This window comes from Penaeus monodon, chromosome 4 (assembly GCF_015228065.2).
Source record: "Penaeus monodon isolate SGIC_2016 chromosome 4, NSTDA_Pmon_1, whole genome shotgun sequence".
Lineage (NCBI taxonomy): Eukaryota > Metazoa > Arthropoda > Malacostraca > Decapoda > Penaeidae > Penaeus > Penaeus monodon.
The window spans coordinates 1,410,476-1,425,475 of record NC_051389.1 but is presented as its reverse complement, the minus strand read 5'-3'; the positions used below and the strand labels follow the sequence as shown (position 1 = coordinate 1,425,475).

The 15,000-nt window shown below is 36.3% G+C and overlaps 3 protein-coding genes across 3 annotated transcripts in view; 2 read left to right on the top strand and 1 right to left on the bottom strand.

Moving 5' to 3' along the window:
* Positions 1 to 4,057, top strand: part of LOC119599459 (nardilysin-like) — a 13,552-nt gene extending 9,495 nt beyond the window's left edge. Inside the window, exons 19-20 of the mRNA XM_037949249.1 lie at positions 645 to 804; positions 1,406 to 4,057. Coding sequence (XP_037805177.1) covers positions 645 to 804; positions 1,406 to 1,542 — 297 coding nt within the window. The 3' untranslated portion in view covers positions 1,543 to 4,057. The remainder of the gene's footprint in view (positions 1 to 644; positions 805 to 1,405) is intronic.
* Positions 4,058 to 5,185: 1,128 nt separating this feature from the next.
* Positions 5,186 to 11,587, bottom strand: LOC119599466 (5-demethoxyubiquinone hydroxylase, mitochondrial-like). The gene is given in 5 exon segments (XM_037949260.1): positions 5,186 to 5,545; positions 6,448 to 6,597; positions 8,635 to 8,791; positions 11,440 to 11,515; positions 11,517 to 11,587. Coding segments are annotated over 5 exon segments (720 nt in total). The 5' UTR covers positions 11,573 to 11,587; the 3' UTR covers positions 5,186 to 5,264.
* The window catches only part of LOC119599274 (DNA-binding protein Ewg-like), a gene marked incomplete in the record, with an annotated part of 40,026 nt that continues 35,944 nt past the window's right edge, over positions 10,919 to 15,000 (top strand). Inside the window, 2 exon segments of the mRNA XM_037949009.1 lie at positions 10,919 to 11,155; positions 14,924 to 14,992. Coding sequence (XP_037804937.1) covers positions 10,919 to 11,155; positions 14,924 to 14,992 — 306 coding nt within the window.

The window sequence follows — 15,000 nt, the reverse complement described above, 5'->3', positions numbered from 1 at the left end:
CTTACATACATATATACATATGTAAATTTATACATATATGCATACATGTGCATACATACATATACATATGTATGTATATACATATACATACCTACATGCATACATATACATATACATTGTTTATTTATCAATTTATTTATATATGTACAAATATAGACATAGATATTCATAGAGATACATATATACATATATATGGTTATATGTATATGCATACATACATACATACACATGCATACATACACATATATATATATATACACATATATACATACACATACATACATACACATACATGCATACACATACATATATACACATACATACATATATACATACATACATACATACATACATACATACATACATACATACATACATACATACATACATACATACATATCATATACATTACTACATACATACATACATATATATACATATATACATACATACATACATATGTATGTACACACACACACATATATCTATTTATTTACTTTTTTACTAATTGTTGTTTATTTATTTATTATATATTTTATTGTCATTTTTGTAATGCTGTTTTTGTAGAGGATAGGAAATGATTGTGAATATAACCTGTGAGGGAGAGGCAACAGGAATCTAATGATGGATCTTATCTTCCAAAGATTGAATTGATAAAGAACATCACACGAGACTCTGTAGCTGCGTGTTTGGAAAATCTGGTGTGTAATAAGAGTAATGAAGAATATAGGAAGCTGACAGTGCAAGTGGTTGGGGCATCCAACCCAGAAGATGGAACGCCACCTGCCCTGGATGGCTTGTTAGGTTGGTGTCTGAGATTTAGCTTATTAGTTTGTCTGATACAGGTTAACCCAACTGGCACAGAGGGCAAGGATACATGCCATGCCTCCTGTAATATGAGTTGGCTCTACAAGTGCTTAGTCACCAAGGAGTGAGTTATTATTCCTACCAATCTCATCTGTTTACCCTTTTCCTTGATTTTTGGAAAGTGTCTTTTGTATTATTTCATTGTCTTTAATGTTATCAAGATTTTGATAACAAAATAAGAATAATAACAGTATTGATATCAATAGCATTAGAAAGAAAAACCCATTTTCCCATTTTTCAAGGAATGGGGAAATCAGGATTGGTCGCTAGGGCCTGCTGCTGGCTGAGCACATGTAGAGCCATATATATGTAGCAAAATTCACAAGAAACATTACATAAATCTGTGGTAATTGGGTTAATGGTATTTTATTTGAACTGGATTTTCTTTCATATCTAAGTACATGATTTACATATCAAAGCTAGATGGTTATATTAGCTGATGATATTAATAAATATGAGTTTCACTGTATTAGTGTAATGTCTTTAATATGAAACTTTACATAATTAATATATGAACATGTTAACATCTGTTTAACAGGAGAAGACAGTGTAGTGAAGTTCCTGGGACCATGTGACAAGAGTGCTGTGAAAGACTATCCTGCAGAAAACTTTATCACGGACATTGCCAGCTTCAAGGAAAAACTTGAACCGTACCCAGTAACCAAGATTGTTTAACATTCATTGTAAAGATTAGGTGATATGGATTTTCATTAGATCATCTTTAGAAACAGTATGTATCCCCAGTCCTTGTGTAGGCCTTTTCGACACTGAATTTCATTTGATAAGGTGCATTTGCAGTGCCTGATGTGGGGAAAGTTGTTATGTAAAGGGTATGTGATTTTTTTTTGTTTCTTTTATTTTAGTTCAGACTTTCTGATGAAGGTATAGTGGTAATTAATATTTTTTTTATTGATAGCATAATTTGGATTGAAAATACAGCTTGCATTTCATATATTCTTCACATGTTTCAGTAACTAATATTGTGATTAATGCTTAGAGCTTGCTGGTGCCCAGATATTGGTTTCTGTGTATAACAGAACCAAAGATTTATGGAAGAAAATGGATTAATGATGTATTATAATAGGTTGTTATAATAAAAAAGAAAAGAAAAAATGTTCTAAACGAAATATGTCATATTTCTAAAAAGTGAAAATATTTGTGGTCTGAAGGAAGTGTTTAAAATTTTAAGGCATTCAAAAATTATATTGAAGGCTTTTTTCAAAAGTCTCTGGTATTGTAAGCATGTGCATCTTGTAAACCTACAAAAGTATAAGTAGGGTTTATCAAAACTTGCATGAAAAATATACAAACTTTATAATAAAATAAAAAGAAGCAATTATTTTATTTGTTGTTGAAGTTTGAAAGTTATTGAGTGCCAAACGGAAGCATAGAAAATGGCTCTATTCACATTATACTCATGAAAAGTAAATGTATATCGATAAAGGCAGGAAAATGCATGTTTTTTTCAAGTGTGATTTGAAAAAGAATAGCAAGATGTACTATATAATAGTGTTAGTGAATGGTACTCTCTGTGCATAATAACACTGGCTTGTGTAAAACAATTGAGTTTTTCTGTCCCATAAGGAATTCTGTTAAAAAGAACCCAGATATAGATAAAGAATCCAGATAATGAATATAAGAATTTAGGAAAATGAAATTCACTATATGTAATATGTTCCTGGAAATTTTTTTCTGCTGTAAGATGTAGTTTTATGATCTTCACTGATGATGGTGGAACTGCAATTAGAATGGGAAGCAATATTAATATTTAACCCTCCAGGAAACTGCAACAAGTCTTGGCTTTTGTGGAGGAGGAAAAGTTCTGTACTGACATCTGATAAATCCTTGTACTTAATGAATTAGCTCTTTGTTTTATGTATTGCATGAAATGTGTTTGTTCCAAAGCATTTTTACAATATATGAAATACATATAAAACATGGGAGCATTATTTATTCTAATTTTCATTGGTTTGGATGAAGAGACCAATCATTCTTTTGAACCACAAGAGACCAGGCCTGCTCATGGAAGTATTTGAATGATAAATACCCTTGTACTGACAAAAGGATTCAATTCAATAACTGTTGTGCTGAAATTGGTTCCATGTAGATGTAAGCCTCTTTTTGTTTCTTTACTGTAAACTACTATTGTAATGTAAACTTGTATAAATTGCATTACTAATGTGATATGTTCCTATAAACTTTATGATTCCTTATACATTAAATATCAGGTGAATGAAGAGAAATAATTAAGAGGTGTAAGAAGCTAGTTTTCATAATAAGCTTTTCTTTTGTTTATGAAATCCATTCAAGAGAATTTAGAGTTTTGGAAGCTATCATGTCACAATGATCGAAAATAGTCAGGAATTCGGATCTTTGCCCATTTCCAAGGTCCAGTTTAGTGTGTGTCTACCATGCATTAAAAAAGATAGAAAATAAAAATAACTTTTCATTTTCTATCACAGAATGCACTTCATGTTAGATCCCATGTCTCTAAATGGATCAGGTTCACCTCCAAAATCCTATCCTCAGGTCTCTATCATGGGCCAACCCACCCGTAATGATTTTTGTCAATCTGCCAATTACTTTTTTTGTAATCTTGATAACAAATTAACAACAAATCAAGAAACTAAGCAATTAACAATAAACATTTGCAAAAGCACAACTCTTTTGGCACTGCAGGTAAATGGAGAAGCTCTGGACGATGGAGTGTGCTCCATCTGCTAAGCATCCTTTGTATTAATTCCTTAGAATTATTTTTTCTGTTGTTGGCTATGAGTTTACAACATATTTGGTTTAGAAAGAGGATTTAGTAGAAGGAATCTTACTACATTTATGTGAACTGTGCCAGCCAAACAGCACTCAGACCAAAATACTCTATGGAAATTGCCTGTTTGCCTTGTTACCAGTGAGGTTGTTCTGGAGCAGAAAAATACATTTGAACCAACCCATGTGCCTGGATTGCTAATTGTTTAGTATAAATAAACTTTTTATGAGGATTGTGGGACAAGCAAATTTATGTCCAGATGTAAGGGTGTGTGTTGCCTTTTAGGAAAAGAATGACAATAAGAGGTCTGTAAATTTATTGGATGGACAGGGATAAAAATACTTTCAAATTTTTGAGGACCTCCCTGTTTTCATTGACTTTGATTTTGTCCAATTTGGCTCAATTCAATAAAGAAATAAATACGTCTTTTGTCTGTTTCAAATCACCATATTTAAATATAGTACTGCAGAGAGGGCACTTTTTAATAACTATGAATGTTACAGAAATCCAAAGTATGGATACTGGAAATATGAAAGCATTCGACAACAAATTCACAAATACCTTTTAACAAACTTATTTCAGTGTATATTTCTATGCCTCTAGTTTATATGTGCAAAGCTTGTTAAATTTTGTAAAAAAAAATTATTACTGGGGTTTGTTATTTATTTCCTCTATTCTTTAAATGAAAATTTGGCTGTTTTCTTATTTGATTTGGTAACATAAATGACAGGTCATTTTTGTGTAACAATACATAAATGCTTTATATTAGGGCTTTTCACTGATATTAATCCTATCCAAATCAGTCCTTATAGTTTCTGTAGCAGGTAACTTGTTGACACTGGGAGTGGCTTTACAGTATAAGTTTTTTCTTCTTTTTCTTCACATAGATGAGTCATTTACAAGGTCTATCTGACCTCACCACTGCATCTCACTCTTTGGTCTTTCAGGAATAAAAGAAAAGTTATTGTTGTCATTAATATTACAATAATGATAGTAGTACTACAACTGATAATATAATTGATAGTAATTATAATAGATAAAAAGAACAAGGAACAAGGTAAACAGAAAAACCTTTTAAGACTCCTTGGTAGCTTTTGCGGAGCCATGAATGTGTAAAAAAAATACCATCAGAAAACCTGTAAATAAAATAAAAATGATCTCTAAATTCTGATGTATTTGAAGTAATAAGTTCATAAAGATGTCCGGATTGGGCTTGGCATTCTTTTTGAGTCTACTAAATTAATGTAAACTTTCATCTAATCATTCGTCCTCCTTTTATTTTGTTAGAAGATAACAACACATGACTAAATAAGTATTTAGTTACTGATTAATTAAATAGCATTTAATTACTGAACAGTAATAGTCAGCTCTCAATGTCTAATAGTCTGAAAATTTATGTATATTTATTTTCTGAAGATTTATTTACCATTTCTTGATCATCTGAAATTTTCAAACCCCAGAGTCATACTATATATTTCATCTAAAGTATTGAGTACAATACTCTCATTTCTTTCTACTATAAATATGAGGGTTATATAAAATAAATAGTTTTACTTAGAACATCACATTTATTTATTTAGAAAGAAATATATGTATTTTACATTTTCTTATATACAGAGATTTAACAAGAAAATTAAACTCTCTCAGATATCCAAACAGCTGCTTTGCAGCCCATCTTTATGATGCTGCTCATTGTTTTATATGCTGGTGCTAACTCTGCATCATGGGCTAAGCCAGTATCATGATGATCCATTTCATCATCTCTGAATTTTTTAATAACTTCAATTAATTCTTTGTTTTCCTCTTCTCCGTAGTGGATCAGTTCTCGAAGCTGGGAATTATAATGGTCGGTAATAACTGATTCCACAGCCACGGTGCAAGCCATTGCTGCTTCTTTGCCCAGTAAAGCAGTACCTGGAATAATAATAAAAAAAGAAATGCTTAAATGCAAATAAAATCAACCACCAGGTATTTGAAATAACATGCAAATAAAATTCTTCCTCTCTGGTTTCACACAAGTACTGGAAGCAGAAGAGAAGGTAAAGAAGATGGGTGGAGAGGGAAAGGAGCAAGAGAAAGAAGGACGAGGAAGGGAGAGAAGGGAAGGAGGAAGATTAAAAAAGAATTAAATAGAGGAGAGGTTAATAAAACTTCAGAATTATTAACCCACTGGATCTGGGCAACATGGTTATCTATCCCAGAAAACATTGACCAGAGGCCAGGTGACGGGAAGAACTATTCATACTTCCTGAAGGGGCTAATTTGTGAGTTACTGTAGTATCTCCATCAGTCCACAGAGTATAACCTACCTGGATAGGTAATATAAAGTTTGCTCTATAAAACATTTTATCATCATCTTGATATAGCTAAACAAATGACAAATATAGATCTTGGAAAATGTCAAAATTACAAAAAAACAGCTCTGCAGAAAAAAGGGCTAATAGCATTGCAATGAGGCAGCAAAGAGTCTTGATACCAAGTGTGAGTGTTTGTGTGGGCCAGGTCTACAAGCCACATGCCTGTGAGAGTCGCCACTCATAGAAGCTCTATGCCCCGATTTAAAGTCTACACTGCTGCAAGGCACCCAGACCCAGTAGGTTAACTCTACTGTAATTCTGGAAGGTACTAATCAACAAGATAAACAGAACTGCTTAAAAAGGAAGAAGATAGAAAGAAAGAAAAAATATACAAAATCAATTACAATCTTATATATTTCACCTTAATTATGAAGTAACTGTAACTTCACTCTGGCAAAATAATTTTACAGTTAAAATTTTATTAATGTAAGATAGAAAAATATTTTTCAATGAACTTACCTGCTCCTAAAGCAAAGCCTGCAACATTCCATATGGGTACAAGAACTGTAGGTCGGACTCTATACTTTGGAATTAGTTCCTCGAATTTGGCCTTGTGTTCCTTCTCTTGATCCCACATATGTTGGATAACTGGTCCTACACTTGTTTTGCCTTCAAAAAGAAAGAAAGAAGGGATTTATACCTGCTTTAACATCAAAATCTTAACTGAAAAGACATGAGAATATGCGTCCAAATTTTAGAGCGGTTTCCTAGAAATCTTTGTAAAAGTCTTTCTGCGCACAAAGCTTACTAGATCTTGTTCATATTGTACATTTTAAACCAGGGTGGTCTAACTATGGACTTGCTCGATGATTGTTTTGTAGCCTGTGATGACTTATCTTTAAGAGACTCTCACAAGTGAAATTGATTTTCATCAGTTACAAAAACATCTTGCAAATTATTTGCATCCTTATAACAACTGTGCACCTTTTGATAAAAGGTGCACAGTTGTTTTATGTTGTTATAATGAGTGGATTTTTATAAGAGGAGGACATCCTTCTAAAATGATTTTTTCATGTACCATCCTTGTGTAGGGAATAAATCAATCTGTTGCAGATGAGAAGCTTCAGAATCATGCACATCCACTACGTAATGAGGGTCACTGGCACAGAATCCCAACAGGAAGACACAGAATTAATAAAGATAAATGAGAGTCTCCTTGGATCTACCACACCTGAAAGCTGGTACTTTCTCTTAACCCTTTATCACAGGGATGGCATCCTATCACATCACAGTAGACTACCCCTCACACAGGGATGCCTTCAAGAAAAATACATTCATATGAGGAGAGTAGCCCAAACTTCTTGAACACTATAGGTTATGCCACAAAATTATATTTTATATATGAATTTAAGCCCCTGTGATTAGCCCCTGCTAATAGTAATGTAGAATCTGGATAATATTGATAATGATGATATTTGTAATTGCTGTAATCCTTAAAAAATATATATATTATTAGAGAAGACCTTAATAGGAGCCCCCAGTGCCCTACTGAACTATATGTCAGGGTACATGCAGGGTCACCTACTTCAGGGAAATATAAAAAACATGGGCAACATAAAATTACTCTGCTCTCTATGCTCTTGGCTGCAGCATAAATGTTTTTTTAAGGTACTGTAGCAAAAAAGAGGCTTTAAGACTGCTTTTGAGGGGCTATTTGAAGGCATGTACATCCAAAGGTGTTCTCAGACTAAATGACCAAAACAAATGTGTTGCCATAATATAAAAATAAAGTTCACTTAATGCACTACAATCCTAAAATTATGTGCATTAACAGGAACATACTTATGCTGATGTTATAGATGAAAGTTTAATCTATCAAATGCATGTTTGGGCAATTGGTGTGACAACATCTTTGGATACATATGCCCTCATTTCTCCTCAACATATGCAGCCAAGGCCAAGGCACAGAACTATCTAATGCACACAACTTAAAGTAGGCTTGATCATGTATGACAAAAAATAGTCGTCTCTGTGTGAGGGATGCTCTACCACAATGTGATAAGATGTCAACCCTGTGATAATGGGTTAAGTGACAGTAGTTAGGTGAGGTGTGGTAGATCCAAGGAGACTTCCATCTATCTTCATGAATTCTGTCTCTTCCCCCTTGGGATTCTGTGCCAGTGACACCATCTGGGCTTATAATAAACCCTGACATCCTTTGGGGGGGCTCTGGTAAGGTGAAAGACTAGGGTTGCAGAATCACAACCTTTAAGCAGAGTGAGAATTCCAATGCATGATCATGATCAGTGCAGAGCTGGAATGTTTGTACCTAGCATGCTCCACAGCCAGTACTATAGGACAGGGTGTTGCAATTTGCCTCATGGAATTAGCTGTGATACACTGCATCTATAACATTATCTGCCATAAAGAGCAATGACAAAAATCTGAAATCTTGCCATGGATCTTGGGGCTTAAATACAAAAATGAAATATAATTTTGTGGCATAACCTATAGTGTTTAAGACGTTTGGGCTGCCTTTTTCATAAGAATGGACTTTTCCTGATAGAAAAAAAAAAAGACTTCTAATTATGAGTACATTTACAAAAGAATTCAAACTAATCAGTTTCACTGTGTCGTAGAATGAAGGATAAGTTGGCAATACTCAATATATAACACATCTAACTGTAATATTAAAATAATACTTACCCAATACTGCCATCTGGCCTGCATAGATACGATCTGCTCCTAACTCTCCTGCATGGTCAACACGGATTATGCGCTCCAGTGCTTGCCTATTCCTTGCTGCTTTGGTGCTGTAGAGCCTCAGGCTCTTAGTCAAAGGTGACTGAAGCATATCTGAAATCTGAAAATAAATAAAAATGTTAGAAAAATACTTGAAACATATATACACTAAAAATTGTATATTATTTTCCTTTTGTATAAAAGGTATGAATGAGAATGATTATCTTCACAATATATGGAATGTATTTGACCAGTTTTGATTATATCTTCCTCAGAAATACATGAAATACATGGGTTTCTGACGAAGATATAATCAAAACCGGTCAAATACATCTCTTGTATTGTGAAGATATTCGTTCTCATTCATATCTTTTATACATATGTCAACATGAATATGGTTCATTGTTTTTCTTATTCACTAACACAGAAAACAACAACACTAGAACAAATAATTGCCAACAAAGATCTGTGAAAGGAAGTCCTTGACTGATAAATGTTATCTACTTCTAGAACAGAAACAAACAAACATAACAAAGCAAAAGATAAATAGAGAGAACAAAGCTCCTTATCTATATTTTCCTGTCAGATAAACTCAGATGCATGGAGTACAACAATTAAGAAATGTAGTGAAAGCAAATCTTAATGGCTTTAATATCTTTTCTCTCCCTGGGAGACTTCAGAACAGAGAGGAAAACAGATGCTGGAATTTGATATTAAGGCTTAGAGATAATACGTGTCCAGTAAATGCATGTATGCTTGGCTAAGATCTAACTGAAAAAATATAGTCATTTTTAACTTTTAAACTTTTATGTGACAGTCTACAATGACAATAAACTCCTTTATATCAATAATATGGATGGAAAAACATGTAAATCAGGTATATTTGAAAGAATAGATAAGCTGAAATCCAGACTGGTTTGAACAATGTAATCTCATCAACTACTAAATATATATTGTATGCGTATATTGTGCACAGCCACGTTAAATATGATATATGCAGTGGGGACCTAAATAACTGTTCTTTATATCAAAATAATTAAAATAATAACAATACTACTACTACTACTACTACTACTTCTATTAAAAATAATAAGCAAAGCAATATCTGTATTAGCCAACTTGAAAATACTTGAGGGCCATTATGAAAGAAACTTGGTAACTTCACTTGACAGTTTCATAGCAAATTTTGTGATAACAGAAAAGACTTTAAACCACATAATCCCATTGACAATAGACATCTTCCACAGTAACTTTTTCTATGTTTCCTGCTAACTTCTGTTTATACACTGGTCTCATGTAGAAAATCAAAATCTGTGTCGTTGTTTCAAACTTCTCAACATTCTCTTCTTTAGTACAATATAATAATAATAATAATAATAATAATAATAATAATAATAACAATAATAATGACAACAATAATAATAAGTAAATAATGCAATTTTGTTAATATACAGCTGGAAATTACTGTAAGGCCTGAATTCATTATGAAAGAAACTTGTGGTAAATTTTACAATGATGGGAATGGAAAGACAAAACTATATGATCATCACTGACAACAGACGTATTCTGCTGTACTTTTTTCTAAGTTTACTGCCGACTTGTTTTACACAATCAAAAACCAATATGTATGTATATATGTATAAAACCTAACTTTATGTCACTGAACCAAACTTGTCAACATTTACTTCTTTATCATTATAAGAGCTGAATATATGTTACATCTTTAGAGGTTATATATAAAGTCTTATTACTATTATTTGCCCGTATCTCTAAGACCCTAACATACAAAGGCCAAAAATTACATAACATTTCTATTCTCTGACTAAATGGGATCTTTACCCCATAAAATTGATAATACAAAACACCTTTATGATTTTATTATGAAAAAAAAAACCTTGCAATCTGAATTAACCTTATATATTGCACTGTGACTTATGTCACCCACTTCCTTTGGACTTGAAATACCTTATTGCACAACATTCCACATGTCACTAAGTCACACTTTCATGCTATGGACAGGTCATGCGTTTAAACAAAATGACTTATGATTTACTGAGAAGTGAGTGATATAGTTTCCCAGGCAAGAAAAGCGCAGACAACACGAGGGTCCCGCAGGCGAGGACTGCAATGAGGAGCAGGCCCTGAGCGCTCACGCCGGGGCTTTCCTGCAGGAGCTGCGGCTGTTAGGTAACCCGGAGCCGGAGCCGCAGAGGCGAGAATCCCGTGCGACCCCATAGGAAAAGCGACCATGTGGGCGGGCGCCCTCCCCAGCCCCTGCAGCGGCCTGACCCGCGAGGGCCTGGCCAAGGGCGCCCCGTCAGGAGCGCCGCCGCCGCCGCGGGCCGCCCGAGGGCGCCGGGCCGCGGGCGCGGGCGTGGTGGCGGCGGCCGTCGCCAGATGGCGCGCGGGGGCCGTTCAAACGCTCCTGCGACGCGTCTCGGCCTCCGCTTCTCGCCTCCTCCGCGGCTCTTCTGCCCTTCTGAAGGTAAGCCTGGGCCTCCGCCGCCCCACGCCGGGGCCGCGCAGGGCCGCCGGCGCCCCGCGAGGCCGAGGGCGGCGGCGGCGAGGGGCGTCCGCGTTCCCGCCGCCAATATCTTCTGCCGAGCTTTGTTCTGCGCAGACTCAACATGGCAGCGCCGAGCCAGGGCGGCGAGCCATGGAGAAAATCGATATTTTTCCCTCTTGCCACAAACAATTCACCAAGAAATTTAACAGTGCCGTTGCCTGGTTCCTGGAGCTCTCCCTGGATTCGCGAGCAGCACTCCTTACCTGCGAGTAGAGGGGCGAGGTGAGGCCAAGCCCGAGGCGGACCTGAGGAGCGGCTGAGGCCCGAAATTGAGTGCAGACGCAGGTAATATGTGCGTACGCAGCCGAGGGAGGACTGTGGCCAAAATTCGCTCATTTGGGCCTGCTCAGTCCCGTACCCCCGCCCATCTTGCGCCAAATGTCACTGAATGGAACCCTTGGCATGCCACCTCGGCGCACATAGTCATGAACAGGCATAGACATGCTCTGTTGATATATTAGATAAGATAAAGGGCCCGAGACGCAGGCTAGAGTCCTTTAACCGAGACATGCAGTGTAGGAGAAACGCGTAGAATGCTTGAAATGTTGGCCGTGTGGACAGCACAGCCTGGCAGGACGCTCATGTCAGTCATGAAGTAGTTTCTAAGGAAGTAAAACGCCTGGAAATGAGATGCTGGGCCGAGGGAGCCTGTCTTAGTGCTTGGGAGAGGGCCTTGCGTCATGGCCTCGGCGTCGGGACTCGGTGGACCTTATTTCCGAGATAGGATGGCTTTAGGATAGCCTCGGGAGACCTGTTTAAGGGATGGATAGACCTCTGATGAGGAGTTACAGTGTACAAAGTTTTGTATGCCCCTTTTTAAAGGTACTTAGGAGTTGCTAGGAGTACTTGAGGTCGCCCTCGCAAGAACTCGGGATTTCTGAGAGGCCAAGGGCGTGATGTTACCCTTGGTTAGGGTGATGGCTAGGGACAAGGAAGCTGGTTTTAGTGTTTTAACTTGCCTTTCCTCTTTGAGTAATAGTTTTAAGAGAATTTTAAGTTGTTGGATATTCAATAAAGGGAAAGTACTGAGAGTACTTGGAGGAATAAGTTGAAATTTAGGGAGGCAGTCACTGGTTTGTAATTATTATATTTAATCTTCTATGAACTTAATTACTCCTTTAGGATTTTGTTTAATTATTTGAGAAAGTTAATGTAGAATGGCAAGGGAAAGATGAATATTATCAGAGATACAAAGCCTTGCAGTAAAAACCATACTTGTGGAAGGAAAAGGGGCACACATAATTATTTTGTATTTATCATACTCTATTACTTTATTTTTATATCAATAAAACTTTCTTTATAATGAAGTATAGAATTTACTTCAGCACTGTAATGGCTGCATTAGAATGTTTACATTAATAGTTAAAGTTCTCAAAGGTCTAGGTTTGGCCTCACAGAGTAGCTCAGTTATTGATCATTTTATTGATTAGTTCCATAGTAGTAGGATAAAAGTTTGGGTTAGAAGGAAGGATTCAGTTAGTCTCATGTAGTGTGTGTGGAAGCATTAGAAGCCAATTTTGATTTATTTCTTCTTGTTTTTAAAGGTAATTGCTTAGTTTTGTAATTTTGGTGTTAAGCATTACATGTTTTTTATCACATATAATGTGGAAGTAGGTATAAAAAAATGACTTCTTTTTTACATGCAAGATTAAAACAATGTCAAATACAAGAAGAAACTTTAGTCTGTTTTCACCCTGTCACTGCTTTGCAAGTATTCTTAAGTTATTATCTACTACAGTGTGATAATACTACTTTACTTTAAACTTTGCTAATGACTTGAGATGGTAAAATAAAAACAATCACTGAATTCATAGAGACATAAACAAAGGCACACACGCTGGCACATGTCAACAAAACCATGCTGACAAAGGCACACACTGACACAGCTCTCACTTTCAGAGGTTAACACACAAAGACAGACTAACATATAGATAGACAATGACTCAGTGACACAGACAGACAGACAAACACTTGACACTGATGGACAGACAGACATACACACACTGACAATGATAAGCAGACACACCACACTGACACTGACACTGATGGACAGACAGACACTGACACTGATGGACAGACAGTCACATACTGACACTGATGGACAGACAGACACATGACACTGATGGACAGACAAATTCACACTGATACTGATGGACAGATAGACACACTGGACACTGATGGACACACACACACACACACACACACACACACACACACACACACACACACACACACACACACACACACACACACACACACACACACACACACACACACACACAACACACACACACACACACACACACACACACACACACACCACAACACACACATACATACACACACTCTCTGACACTGACAGTGATAGACACTAACTCACTCACATTCCACATTCACATTCACACACTGATGATGTATATTATGTATATAATGATTTTTTTCCCCTTTTAATTCAGTGTATTGATTATCCTATGAGCAGTGTTAACATTTGATATGTTTATCTCTTCTCTTTTCTTTATTCTAATCTGAACCTCAATTAATGTCTGTTATGTCTGTTTTTTGCATTTTTCCTTTGATTTTGGAACTGTGTGGCTCAAAGTTCATCTCGTCATTTTGCCAAGGCGTTCGCTCATTGACACCGCTGTGAGCCGTCCATTTGTTGCTGGACGTACTGTTTGGCCGTTCACCATCCTACGCCCATTACCGATCCCTTGACAGTTGCAGAATGATGCTCTCGGTTAAGTTGACTCTGACAGTTTTAAGCTCATGGTTGCGTCTGCCAATACCTCAGGATGATTTTGGTTTGATTTTTTCTTTTGTTTCATTTACTTTCATGCTGGATATTTTGGCTTCAAGTATGCATTGTGTTGGTGCTAATTTTTGTCACTTGTGAACTTGTTTTGAAACTTTCTAAGCTGATTTTTGGAATTATGGTGGATAAAAAAATAAATAAATAAATAAACAAATAAAAAGAAGGATAATTCATGAAGTAAAAGAAAAATAGTCTGTTTGTTGTTTGGGAATAGAAATTCTATATTTTTAGGGTAACATGTACATGAACATTTTTACATAAGCTTAGTTTGCTATTATGTCTTCTTAAAGGGAGAGATCTTTTTGCAAATTAATGTCAAAGGAGGAAAAGTAGGATCATAAACACAAACACTTTGGGGTTAGTCTTTTCCATTGAAAACTTTGATTAGGTTGGAAGTGAATGGCAGGTCTTTGTGTACAATGACATAACATGTTCACCTGCAGTTTTTTTAAATCAATAAGTAAACAGATAATGTTCTCCTAAGTTCTGCCAGCTACCCGCCATCCGTAATCAGTGTTACATCCTGTAATTGAGAGGCTGACCATGAGTCTTCAGCCTGGCACCCCCCCTACCCCCTGTGCTATGAGGATTGCTCGTCCCTCTAGTTACCTGCAGAATCGATGAATGATGGACTGGATTGGTATAGTATCAACACAGAAAGGTGTTGTGACTCTGGTCTGAACTATTTGTCAAATGAAAAGATGAAAGTTTCTGTGCAGGCCACGTATCCTCTTCATACCCCTCCCCTTCCCCTCTTTCCCCTCTATTATTTTCTATTATTATGCCTGTTTAACTGGATAAATATTGATAAATTGTTATTCTGTACCCCAGTCAAGTTTGATGCAAAATTCTTCAAAGTTTTATCTCGTTTTCAGCTGGTGATGAACAGTGTTGACGCATCGGCCTTGCGGGGATGGCGGGTGGCGTTAGCAGGGGGACAGCAGGTGAATAG